This window comes from Barbus barbus (genome assembly GCF_936440315.1).
Source record: "Barbus barbus genome assembly, chromosome: 8".
Taxonomy (NCBI): domain Eukaryota; kingdom Metazoa; phylum Chordata; class Actinopteri; order Cypriniformes; family Cyprinidae; genus Barbus; species Barbus barbus.
In genome coordinates this window covers 4,146,461-4,160,678 of record NC_136736.1, presented here as the reverse complement: position 1 = coordinate 4,160,678, position 14,218 = coordinate 4,146,461, and the positions used below count along the sequence as shown (strand labels likewise).

General features: G+C 35.8%; 1 protein-coding gene across 1 annotated transcript; it reads right to left on the bottom strand.

The window, feature by feature from the left end:
* LOC306873486 (uncharacterized protein) lies at positions 1 to 5,986 on the bottom strand. The gene is made up of 2 exons (XM_079422814.1): positions 5,880 to 5,986; positions 1 to 2,946 (listed from the first exon to the last, which is right to left on the bottom strand). The coding sequence occupies exon 2, from the start codon at positions 2,846 to 2,848 to the stop codon at positions 854 to 856; it is 1,995 nt and encodes a 664-aa protein (XP_079278940.1). The 5' UTR covers positions 2,849 to 2,946; positions 5,880 to 5,986; the 3' UTR covers positions 1 to 853.
* Between the last annotated feature and the right edge of the window lie 8,232 nt (positions 5,987 to 14,218).

Genomic DNA, 14,218 nt, shown 5'->3' with positions numbered 1-14,218 from the left:
GATATAGATTTGTTTTTTATTATACAACATTTGCAAATGACATACACATGAGATCTAGCTCATGTAACAGATGTTTAAACCCCCCAAATAATCCTTGATGTATCTTTAAGTGTCTTATTAGCATCATTATTTCCACATTAATGTGAGCGATATAATATACAGTATGCTAATTTTGATGGAATATGACACTGCTGTGAAATGCTTGCTAACCAACACTCATGAACTGCACTGATTACTGTAAACACAGTAACTGCTTTTTTTCTCATTTTAATATAAAATCATAGTAACATCACTGTTGGATTCTTGAACAGAAACGGGCTCAGTTTACACCAAATATGGCAACAAGCATCGGGAAACTCTTGCCTATTTTTCTAAATTAAATTTAAAAAGTTGAAATATTCACAATAAATCAACATTATGTTACAAATAAAATTATGCAAAAGAAATATCTACTACTTGGAAAGTTTACAAAGATATTCAACTAAACAAAGTCAGTTAAAAAGGTTATATGCATACATCTACTCGTCAGTACAGTGCATAATCTTGGGTAGTTAGAAGACTGCCATTCTGAAATAATACACATGCAGATTACTACATATTATCATTACCGTTATTATATTATTTATAATTATTGCCATTGCACTCTAAACATCATTATAGCTTTACTATCACCATAAATAATTTCATCTTTTTCTAAAAAATATTTTCTTTAAGATTACGGTTCTCCACATAACACTCAAATCACCATTAGTTTCTATATTTAGCAAACTCCTCAAAAATCAAATGAAAGTAATCTCCCAACATGCTTTGCACAGTCTCATGGAAGATCACATCAATAACATCCAAACGTCTTTCATTCTAGCACTGACGGCCGTGCGCAACAATTGGGTCGGTGAACATTTTGAAACATGGACCTGAAGTTGATGTTAACCTGCCTTCTCTTGTTTGTCTTGCCGGGAGGTGAAGGCAAGGATTTTTTGAGAACTGTCTGGGTGATGATCTTCTCATGCTCCTTGATTTTGCACTGCAGGTGACTTTGAATGGCAAAACCCAGCGACTCAGGATCTACCGACGCTCCATATACCTCCCACGTCATACCCTGCTCGTCCCACATAACGTCATGGACACTCTTCTTCGATTGCTTGGCCTCTTGGTCGTCTTTCTTAGGCGCCAACTTGGATGCTCCCTGCTGTTTCCGGTCTGTCTTTTTGCTCTGTGGTGTGGAGCTTGAAGTTGGAGGAGTAGCTGTTGTGATGTCCTTTGGAGGTTTTGCAGATCCTGCCTCCTTAGGCATCTCGGATTTAGATGCAGGAGGCTTGGCCGATTTTTCTTGCTGATCCTTGCAAGCCTGATTAGATGCTGTGATGGGTTCCTGCACACAGGCCAGATTATGAGGACCAGATGCAGGTGAACCTTGGCTCTGAAGGTTACAAGTAGTCTCGTTTGATTGTTTGGTTTGGCTGCAGGTCTCGATATTGATCTGATAAACCGGTTGAAGTGGCGAAAATCCTCTCTGGCTGTTATGTAGAGGCTCTTTAGGCTTGGCCCCAAGCTTGGACTCTTCCTGAAGGTCAGCATCTACATGCACCATCACTGTGCCAGACTGTGGAGGCTTTGTACTGGATGAAACAACAGATGGTGTTTTGCAATAAATCTCTGAGGTGGTCTTTCTCTCAGTGACCACTGCTATACTGTCAGTCTCCTCAGGTAGCAGGCCAACTGATCTCCGATGGGGTTGTAGAGGAAGAAGACTAGGACTAGTGGCTGTAGATTGACTGCAGACCGTAGCCACCGCCTGTACCTCCGCGTCATGCCTTTGCATGCTGGGTCGGTTGCCTAACTCGACGGCTGAAGTCATGGTAGATGCCTCTCGAAAGAGTTTGCAGTGGACCGGCTTCTGCTCTTCAGGAGAAGCTCCTTGCGTTTGGACCTCTTCATCAATCACTTCCATGTGACTTGCATTGCTAGTTGAAGACTCCATTGGATGTCCAGAAGAAATGTCTTGAGGGGTTTCTGGTGGTTTAAAATCCTTCTTTATGCAATCATTGCTATATTTGTCCTCTTTAGTGGGTGTATGATGGATCTCGTGTGGTTGTGAGGTCTTAGTACTTGTCCCAGGTGCTGGTTGAGATGTTTCGGTTGTTGCAACTTGAGAGTGATTGGTTTTAGGAGCATTGGTGGTGGATATCAGTTCAGATGGGCTACTGCTGGTGGTGCAACCTGCATCTTTTGATTGGGATAAAAGTGGCATGTCTTTGATTGTGTTGTAGTTGCTGGGAGATGAATCCTTCTGAAGGGAAGACATTTGATTGTGAAGTGTCTCTTTGATTGCACTATTTTCTTCAACTACTGATGCTTTGCTCTGTGCTTTGGGCTCATGTTGTTCTTTTTCAAGTGTCTTTGTTGTGCTATTGCCATTTTTCTCCTTGTTATGTGTAGCTGTAGACGATGGGCCGGATGTTGAAAAGACAGTTTTCAAATTCGAATTCATGTCACGTTCAATTTTTCTACCTTCAGCATTCCTGGCACACTGACCTGTCGTCTTCATGTTTGTGTGACTATTTTGAGGTTGCCTGTGATCTTCGGTGTCATGGGATGACATGTTTTTGTCTTCAAGGACAGTTCCTCCAAGAAGAGTGGTGTGGGAATCTTTAATGGAGGACTTGAGGTGCATATTATCCTGATCTGGTTTAGTTTTTTGGCCAGAGGAGCAATCCTGATTTAAGGTTAACTTTGACTCAATGTCCCAGTTAGCATTTAACTCCTTATTTCCCAGCACATCTATATTGGCGAGCTGCGGCATCATCTGGACAGTAACAGTCCTTTTGGGGTTTGGTATATTTTCCATGTTGAATCCCTTTATGTGATGAAAATCCAAAGTCAAAATATTCCAAACTCAGTTTGGCTCCCTCCTGAAAGCCTGATATTGTCCCCTCCAAGGCTTCCCTAGAGCAGACAGATAAAAATAATTTTAGATACACAAGATGAGATACACCTTCTGCTGTCTTCTTATGATCATTATGAATGAACTGTGTTAGGATCTGCCATTTATCTGCAATGTTATGAGGGAACATAAGAAACTGAAACAAAATATAATAAGCACAAAAATAGGAAAGTCAATAGAAAAACAGTTTTTGTGTCAGTTACTCTGTACAACACAGGCTTATAAATTATTTAGAAAAATGCTGTGTCTGTCACGTATATTTATTGTAAAAAAAACCTATATACACAAATATAAAGACAAAATGGCACAAAAAAAAGAATATATATATATATATATATATATATATATATATATATATATATATATATATATATATATATATATATATATATATATATATTATAGTTAATCCTAATAAATTAAATACAATTTAATTAACTGTAAATTAAATTTGTAAAAGATTAAATTTACTTTGTCCATTATAATATAAAATAGACAGTTTTATGATATATATGCAGTAAATATTATTAATTATTCAGGAGGACAGATTAAGTATCTAGTCTGCTGAATTAATTTAGCATTCAGTAGATTGGGAATATGCAAAATATCCCAGAGATTTTCATTGGCACGTGATGCTCCAAACTCCTATTCATTAGAAAATGAATTGTGGGTCCTAAAGGTAGTTTGTTGGCATAATTACTTCAAACACAACAGAAACACACTGCAGTCAGCATAACTGATAACAACAACACATTTTCTCAATATACTAAGACATATAGTCTACTATCAGATTTTAACGTTTATTTTAATCAAGCAATAAAGCAATTACACTCCCAAAGCAATATACTGTGATAATTAGCAATATATTTTATGATCATTTCACTAGGATATATAAAGGCACCAAATCAGTATTTGAATTAATCCCACCATATTCTGTATCATTCTCTATTCTGAGGAGCTGGTGAGCAATTATTTTGTGTTTGACCTTAGCAACTCAAATAGCCCTGAGGCTCAAAAATGGAAATCTGACAGTCAAACTCAAACCACAGCTGATTCACGGTAAAGATCAGCCTTAGCAACACTGAGCAATGCTATAGTTTCACAAATGAAGCCATAGACTCAATGCAAAAGCATACAATACAAACATTTAGGGTTTTATAGTATTTGGAGCATGCAGAAGTATCATCAAGCATCATAAAACAACAGCTACTTTTTACTATAGCCATTTTGAGATTATCAGTATCGGTCAGTAATTATGTCCACTTGGCTGATTAACTAAAGGAATATTTAGTGTGCATAACAGTTACAAAATCAATCGACACCTTTTATGTACTAAATGGTATTGACCATTGGACACCCTGCATCTGATACACTAAATAAATACATAAATTAATGGTGTAGGATTAATTCAGAAAATAGGATAGATTTAGAAAATTCTAGTAAATTTCACAAACTGCCGTAATAATTACAAAGAAAGAGTAAAACATGAAATTGAACATGAAAGTTTGAAGTCACTGCTTTTTCAAAGTTTTAATTAAAGATCACCGGAGTATGTTTTACAGAAAATACTATTTCTGTCTTTCTACCTCAAAATATCACGTTTAATTCAATATGTACTAGCTAATGTATTAACCAATGACAAACCCACAATGTTTTTCCATGCAAATACAAAATTTTTACCATGCTAATATGCATATGAACAAAGCAGTTTTGTCTTTGGAAGAAAGTGCTTTTGGTGTAGTTTGTATAATTATGGTATGGTGGGTAATACTGGGTATGGTATTTTACATTTCTTTCCTTTTCCTTCCTTTCTGTGCACCATATCACACACACACACACACACACACACACACACAAAATAAATAAATTAAAAAATTAAAAAAACACTGAGCCAGTGTGATTCACTGGCCACTGCGGAAACATTCACTCTAATTGCCTGACAAAAGCATGAAAGTCAATTATACCAAGTCTCAAATCGTGACCCGTCATTGATGAGAGCTGTTCGGAGGACACTCACATCTGCAGGAGGATGGGGGTGGGGAACACACTATCAAATATTATTAAGTTCTGGCATCACGTATTAAATGTTAATTTCTATATCCAGCAGATATTTCACAAGAACATACATGCATCCAGAATTCAGGCAGGGAAATGCATCTTCATATCTCTGCAAGGAGCTGGTTATCAAAAAACTACACAAATGACCCTAAAAGAATCCATTTTAACAGGATGAAGTCGTGCATATTGATTGGGGCTGTAAATACGACGACAGATTGCAATGCATGCAGTGATTTACAAAGAGACACTCTCGTTTCATTTGCAAACTTATCTTTAATCTTTAAATTGGGTTACGAGTGCACACACACACACACACACATACACACAGTGAACTATTGATATTCATTTCCCTACCTTTAAATGCTTTTCAATCCCCTACCCAAAAATTTTGCATTCTACATTTTTATGTAAAATTAAAAAATATATATTTAGTTTCACTGGCCACAGCATAGATGATTTCAGGCTTTTCCATCTTTGTGGGTGCATTTGATCCCCAGTAATATAGGCAAAACCTTACCTACACACACACACACACATGCAGTAGGACAAAAGCCAGACAAAGTCCAAATAGCATGGTGCATTAGTATGATAAATTAATTAAGCCTATATTAATTGGTTTAACTCTCTTAAATGTGAGTATTTTTCAATTATACCTACCATTTTCTTAATAAAACCATTTAAAAAAAAAGAAAAAGCTTAAAAGAGCTAAAAATATTTTAAAAACATTTAAATTTACTGCTGAACACACCCATTCATATAGCCTACAAATCCTTGCCTCCTATAGAAATCTCATAACTTGACCTTGTTGGCAAATTCCCCACTGTGATGTATCCCTGTAGGAGCTGCAGATAAGAAAACACGGGCATAAAAATCCTACCTGGTGCGTGCGCGTCCGTCTCATATCATTTTGCGTTTGATTAGTGCGCTATTGACGCGCTGCTCGTGCACTAGCTGGTGCGCTCGACGGATTATCAATGAAAGAATGTTAGGCGCGTGTCAGTGAGATAAAACCACGCCTTCCAAGCGCATCCGAATCTCAAATTGAATCTTCCTGTGGCGGGTGGCAGCAAGAGGCATGCGCTTCTCTCTAGAACCGCTAGATGGCGCTAATGCTCCTTAATAACTTAAGGAAAAATATGAAAAATACTTGATCTCTCCGAAGGAAATTCATTCATGTCCTATCACCAACTATACTGGTCAAAAATCTCGCTTTTTCCTCTCAGATCATATTGAGTTATTTCTTTCCATAACATCACAATTAAGTAAAAATAAAATAATATAATCTATATATCATCTATGTTGCTGTGTGTGAAACTTTCACCAGTAAAATATTAAGCTGTGAAGTAAACCCAGAGGCATTGTGCAAATTAAAAGCATCGGCGTATGTCAAAATCATCTACTGAAATTTAATAATCAGTAGTTTGTTGATAAATAAAATAAGCGATAATACATTTTTTTCTCAGACCTGTGAAAATCTTTCATGACTTGCTGTGCCAATGCCATCTTCTCAAGACCATCATGAAGGACTCCACTCCCACAGTTTGTGTTGTTCTGAGGTATGGACAGACTCATGCAAAATCCACCTTGCATTAATGGCATATTAGCAACTTCATTTATATCAGTTTATTTTGCTTGATGTCATATCGCATGTTCCTCGCTATTATGATTTAGTCCAGTCGCTCTTTTGTAAATGATGTCAACTCTTTCCCGCAATTCTGTTCTATTCTAAAATCTAGTAGTTTTATTTGCACTCTAAAAATGAAAGTTTTGGGATTTGTCTCCAGTGCCTCACACTGAAATGCTTTCATATGTTTTTCTGTACTTTTTCTCTACCATTCAAAAGATTGAAAACACTAAAATATGCTTCTGCTCAATTTAAATCATCAAAATCTGTCATTTTGTTGAAGGTTTTCATTACTAATGAATGAGTAATTTAGTTGTTCATACAACTGATTCGTTCAAATGGCTGATTCAGTCAAAAATTAAGCCATGATCAATAAGTCATTGTTTTCTTTTTTGCGAAATTGAGCAAAACAGACAATACTGACAAGACTGTGTCTAAAACTGTCACAACTTTTTTTAAATTATTGCATAAAATCAATATCATCTTTGCAATCGTGCTGAAATTTGGGAAAAACAGCACTCTTCCTTCAGTGATATTGCTAAACTATATCATATTATACAAATATAAGACAAAAAAAGCATACGGGGCATATATATGTATATGTGTGTGTGTGTGTGTGTGTGTGTATGTGTGTGATGTTTATGTGGTTTATGAGGACACAAATTTATATTATGACATGGGTATGACAGAGGTATTACAATATGAAGGTGGTTTATGAGGACACTGCCTATGTCCCCGTAATTCAAAAGGCTTAAAAACATACTAAATTGTGTTTTTTTGAAAATCTAAAAATGCACAAAGTCTCCTGTGAGGGCTAAGTTTAGGTGTAGGGTTGGTGTAGGGCAATAGCACACACAGTTTGTTCAGTATAAAAACCATTACGCCTATGGAGAGTCCCCATAAACCACAAAAACCAACATGTGTGTGTACAGATATATATTACCATTGGACTCTTTATAAGCCAAAAATAAACCTATGTCCTCTAGTTCTGATCAAACATGTAATTTGGCCTGAGCACTCATGTGTTTGAGTCTACAATGACTTGTGTTTTAGTGAAGTGAGGGTAAGAATATTTTGTAATTGGGAAACCTGAATGACTACAACAGTAAGTTTATGTTTATTTATTATATTTGAGCTCTCAAAATTATGCTTAGGAGCCCAGTTTTCTCTGGCTTTCTGATGAAGCGTTACGTTACACTTTCATCGAGCAGACATATGATCATTGGCCCCTAAAGTGGAGAAGGTCTCCACCCTCCACGCATGTCCCACAAAGACAGCATCTGTTACTCTTTGAACCTTCCTCCCAGACTAGACCTGCTGTTGCCATGGAGACACCCCCACCCCACATCCTCCTCTTAATCCGCTCTGACTTTATTCAAACTAAGGTCATCCCACCAGTGGATGAGAGTCGGTAAATGATAGCATACGCTCTTTTGTTATAGTAGATTCTGATATGCAAAAACTTAAGTTAATGTCGGTTTTACGAAACTTTATCTTTATCTTGAACTGCCAGAATGTTTGGACCAAAATATTACTCTACAGTAATGGCATACTGGTTATATCTCACTCAAAAATTCTTTTTTTCTTTTTCAAAAAGATTTTCTCTTTCTTTCTTTTCTTTCTTTCTTTCTTTCTTTCTTTCTTTCTTTCTTTCTTTCTTTCTTTCTTTCTTTCTTTCTTTCTTTCTTTCTTTCTTTCTTTCTTTCTTTCCACATTATTTTAATGACACTTAAGCACATTTCCCCAAGTTCTTGTTACTGTAATACATTCTGACATTTTACTTTTCTGATTTTTTAATAAGAAATAATAATAAAGAAATTATAATAATACAAAATAAGAAATAATATTTTACATAATAAAAATGAGAGCTTATTTACCTATTTATTTATTTATGTGTTGCCTCATAATTTAATGACATTTAACCACATTTCCCCAAATTCTCATTACTGTAATACATTCTGAATTTTTTTTAGTTTTCTGTACATTAAAAAAAAATAATAATAATAAATATTAAGGAATTTTTATTTTACATAATATAATACATAAAGAACATAATATTTTACATAAAGAAAATTAGGGTTATTTAATTAATTCCATTATCGTATTTTTTTTACAAATATTTATTTGCAGTTATTTATTTTTCCCCAATTTTTCATTCTGACATTTTACATTTGTAGCTTCTATAATCTCCATGGTTGTTCTCATTTCTGTAATTTACTGTGGGACAGTAAACATTATTAACATTTTAAATTTAAAATAACAGTATGGCATTATATTTCTTTCTTTTTTTTTTAGTGCTAAAATATTACCCAGGCATGTTTTTTTTTTTTATTGGATTTGCCCAGGTTTTTTGTGCAAGGCTGTGCATCGTTAGCGGTTATCCTTCCGACAGATCTGTCATTGCTCTCCTCTTTATTTGACATCAAGGACAATTAAGTGAATGTCACATCTCATGTCCTTCTCAGGAGCCACTTTCACACAGAGGTCAGACTGTCCCAAGGACAAGCATGCAACGACACCAGCTCATTCCATTATCCATAAATGAATAGTATTTGCATATGATGAGGCCCATATAAATAAAGCTTGTGCAGAACTTTGCAGAAAGCAGGAAGACTTCTGAAAAAGCTTTCCTCCACTTACTACATTTTACCATGTTTCTATGATTAATTTAACTTTACCCCCAAAAATAGCTCAGAAAATGCCCAAAAAGTCAACAAATTCCATCTGGGCTTGAATATGACTCTCTGCTGATTCATTGCTAGTGTATCACAACGCAAACATGACTCACGACGTGGATCTGGCCGCATGATTGTGCTCATGCATCAGGTGTGGTTGAACCTTTTTAAGGAGTTAAGTGCTTTAAGACCTCGCAATTCCCTCACAGTCAGCTTTTAGACACTTTGACAAAGCAGTGTGTAATCTGTCATAGCGCAGGGATTACAGTACGGCCACGCTAGCGCAGTTCAGGTCCGACAAAATGGCGGAATAAAAGGAAACAAGTTGTAGAGTAATCTCCTGAGAGAAGACGCTCGGGCCAATGGGGTTCCCTCGGAAAACTCCATTTTGTCTTTTTCCGCCCTCGGGACTTCTCGCAATCCCATAATCCCCTGTGTTTGATGTTTGAAAGCTGATGGCGCTGCTGAGGACGGCCCAGAAAGGGGCTTTGTGTGTGCCGTGTGGCCGCAGAACTATCGAGGGTTTGAATGACATGGCAAGAGGGGAGAGAGATGGGTAACTTTAGCTTAATATAGGCTTAGCGCTACTACACACACACACACACACACACTCGCTCACAGGTGTGTGTGGCCCTCTGGCTTTGTGGGGATGGTCAGACCCAGACCTCTCTCTGTATCTCACCCCAAGGATCAATACACCTCTTGAGGCCAAGGATCTGCGCGAGAGAGAGGCCCAGGGCCTCGGATTAACTCCGGCTCCTCCCCTCGGCTCCACAGCTAGTTTAGATTGCATTTCTGCTCGCGACTTTAACCGTTAACACTTTTTAATTAGAAGAGCTCGTGCGCTGCTCACCGCCGAACCAAACCTGGGTTGGGTTGCACCTGCTACTCGTGAGGTTTTATTTACTTTTGCGACGTGAGATTCACTTTAGGAGCTTTATGTGCCATTAAGATTTGTAATTTGTTACAATAGAGCTATCTAGTAAGTCATAAGCTCTCTGTAAACAAATTCTTGATATACCTATATTACATAACAGATGTTAAACTAAGTTAAAAATCATATTATAAACCGTAATACTGTGAAATATTATTACAATTTAAAATAACTGTTTTTTGATTGAATTTATGTTAAAATGTAATTGACTTCTGTGATCAAAGCTCAATTTCCAGCATCATTAATCCAGTCTTCAGTGTCACATGATCCTTCAGAAATCACTCTAAAATGCTGATTTGCTGAACAAGAAACATTTCTTAATATTATCAATGTTGAAAACAGTCGTGCTGCTTTATATTTTAGGGGAAACCATGATAATTTAGATAAACTGGATTTTTTGATCAATAGAAAGTTCAAAAGAACAGCATTTATTTGAAACTGATTACACTTTTAATCAATGCAATGCATACTTACTGAATAAAAGCATTATTTTCTTAAAAGAAATCTTACTGACCCCATTTTTTTTTAAAAACAAGCAAATCAATAAATATATACATATATATTCTTCTGTATCAAAAAGGCAATTAACTCTTTTAACAAAGATAATCTGATTGAAGTCTCTTCCTTTCTTACAGTGGCCATATTTAGTGCTGTGATTTCTCCCGTTTATTTTTCTGTAAGTGATTCGTCTCCTCCTCTTTATGCCGATGCAACTTACTGTTTAAACCCCTCAGAGCACTAAACAGTAAAACCGCAGCTAACACTTGCTCTCCTCCAGTCTAAGCTGTTGATATTCATCAGCACCCAAAGAGGAAGAGAGGGACAGAGATGAGAATGAAGTGGCTGTATTGGATTTTGAAGAGTGGAGCCTCAATAACAGGAATGGATTTATGGATGTAATTTGATTGGTGGGAATAAAATCCATCAGCCCACTGAACCATAGACACTTGGATGATGAGCTTGAATCGGCCTGTAAGCAAGCATACGCAGCACATGTGCCACGAGACGAACACTTATTACTCATATATTAATAGTAAACATTGATTATTTTGAATTTGTTTACACATTTTTAATTATATTTTTCAGGTAAACTTATTTGGCATTGAATAAGTGATCCATTCTCAGGTTGAATCCCTAAAAACATTTTATTTTAAGGTGTCCTTGTCACAGTGTAATTATATACATATAAGTACTGAGTAATATTAATTCACTACATGTACTTACTGTATGGTTAGGGTTAGGATGAGGGTTTGGTTTAGGGTTAGTTGCATGTAACGTGGAACAAGAACACTTTAAAATGAAGTTTTACCGTTCGACTAACTAGAAAGTAAATAGAAATAGAAAATAGAATAGAAATCCAAATAGAAATTTACAACAGTGGTTTTATTGTTTTATGTTTAAAAAAAAAATAGGGAAAAAATGACCAGCAGCTTTTCTGTTACTATGTGTAGTTCAAAATATGTTTAAAAAGCAGCACTGAAAAATATGCAACCTAAAAATCATAACAAATACATCAGCTTTTATTCATGTCTAAAATATTATTTGACATCAACCTAAATACATTAATTTATAAAAAAAAAAAATAGGTAAAAAAATTGCTCTTTTCAGGTTACCACTTTATACAGTGTTTAAAAAAATCAATACAATATTCCTTTATATTAAATTGGTACATTGGGACATATTTTTACAGATTTGTACAGACCTTTCATAGAGTAAAACAAACATGGCATGTTTTACTTTCTTTAAAACTAGTGCCACTTTCTTGAGCTATTGCATAATCTAATTCAAAGACATTCAAACGTAAATTTCAAAGTCTATATATTTTGGGACCAATAGGGGGCAGAAGCTGTCAGCTAATGCTATAATGTGATTTTCACTATTGTGTAACAAAAATCTCATTCATATAATCGTGAGACTGATATGCACTAGCACAGAATGGTTGATTCATATGCTATAGCTCATATTTTAAAGCAGCATAACTGCACTGTTCTGTGTTAAAGTTTAAAACAGGCTGAAAAAGAGCGAGACTAATTGAGACAATCTCTTGCAGTCATATGCTGCTTGTTTCGTTTGACCTTTGACCTCTCATTAGGTGGCATATTCTCAGCCTACATCCGTATCTTGGATTTTTCCAGGGTGGTTTTTGTTAATTCATGTATTCCGCTCATCTCTTGGCCCTCACTGCTCTTGGGTGGCCCTCATAATCCTCAAAATCCTAAAAGTCCACAAGCCATGTCAAAACTCAAAGCCAAATCTTACAACACTTACCAAGAAATTAAAGAGCTCTTGTTAGTGTGCTGGCGGTTAAAATCCCCCACTGACCAGCGCTATGGTAAACTGGGTTACACCAGCTTAATTTTTAAGCATGCAATAGACCTAGTCGAAAATAGCTGCTGTATTTCATTTAAAATGCAAAGAAGTTTTTTGAGAATTTTAGATATTGCACAACGTCCCATTGAACATCATACGTCTATTTGCACATCCTTATTTCCATTCATGTAAAAATTAAATATATGGCACACAGTGTGTGTGGGAACTGAGAAAAGTGAGTGCATTAAGGTGAGCTCAAAGCTGATTGGTCAGCAGAAGCGAGAGATACAGGAAGCAGGTAAACCAAGGCAAGTTCTGTTCACTTTGCTCTCTGTCTCTGTCTTTCACAATCACACACGCACACATACATGGCAGTCAGAGTAAGTGACCCGGGGTCCTCTGGGGGATTAGAGATTAGTGCCGTCGCCAGCATTCCTCACATACCTGATTTCTGACTTTACCTCACACTGAAAACCTCATGACTTCAACCAGAGAAAACCTCACATAACAACATCATTCTCCGGCCAGTGAACAAGTTATCTGCATCTGCCCTGAACAAGACGTATAAATTATATTAAAACAAAACAATGTACTTCAAAAAGACAAATACAGATCATATTTCACCACAATATATAAACACAATTATTTATTTATGCAATTCGCAATTTATGACAGTTAAATCCATTTCCTTCTAACGTTATCATTAATTTAAAAATATAACTTTTTTATTACCTCAATGCATCTGGATATTTTACTTTTATTTATTTATTTACTTATATTTTTTATGTAATTCTGATCATTCTCGATGGCAATTCTTATTAGTTTCATTAGAATAAAACAGTATAAAATTACTATAGTACATAGATTGAATTAATTGTTTAAAGACAATAAGAAAGTACAACAAATGTCATGATGTATAAATGCTTTACTATTTATTTATTCATACATTAATTCAAATTCCAATCATCACAATAATATACACTATAAATATGGTGATTAAAATAGTTGTTTAATTAAAGAATCAATCATTTTGCCTCGGAAGACTTGGAATATTAATACTTTTTAAATAAATTATGACGGTAATTGTATCTGCCTGCTATATCTTGTATTTTATTGACAGATGGTAGGTTTAGGGGCAGGGGTTGGGTTATGTGCTCATAAATGTGTAAATAATATAATATAAATAAAACAGTTTTGACTGTTTACATTGAAAAATCACACCCCTACATATATGCAATAATGGAAATGTTATTACTCAATATATCATTTAATTATGATGATAAAATTCCCAGTATCGCGTCGGCATATTGACGCTAAGGGTTTTCTATTTTAAAAAACGGAGGACCCTTCACGTCGAAAAGTGACGCTAAAGGGGTACCTTGAGTGTCAAAAAGCAACGCCAAAACGGTCCTGACCAAGCTTCAATATGTGACGAATTGGGATGAGACTGTAGTTTACCTACACTCTTAAAAATAAAGGTGCTAAAAAGAAGAACCATTTTTGGTTACCCAAAAAAGTCATTAGTCAAAGGTTCTTCAAAGAAGCATCTGTAACGGGGCGAACGAGACGTGAGACGTGCGGATCCATGTGCAAGCTTTTATTAATAAACATAGTCAATAACGGGCAGGATTATCAAACAACAGCGAACAGGTATGGCACGGGCAAGACACAAG

Coding starts and splice junctions, on each gene's coding strand:
- LOC306873486 (XM_079422814.1), bottom strand. CDS start 2,848: ATGGAAAATATACCAAACCCCAAAAGGACTGTTACTGTCCAGATGATG.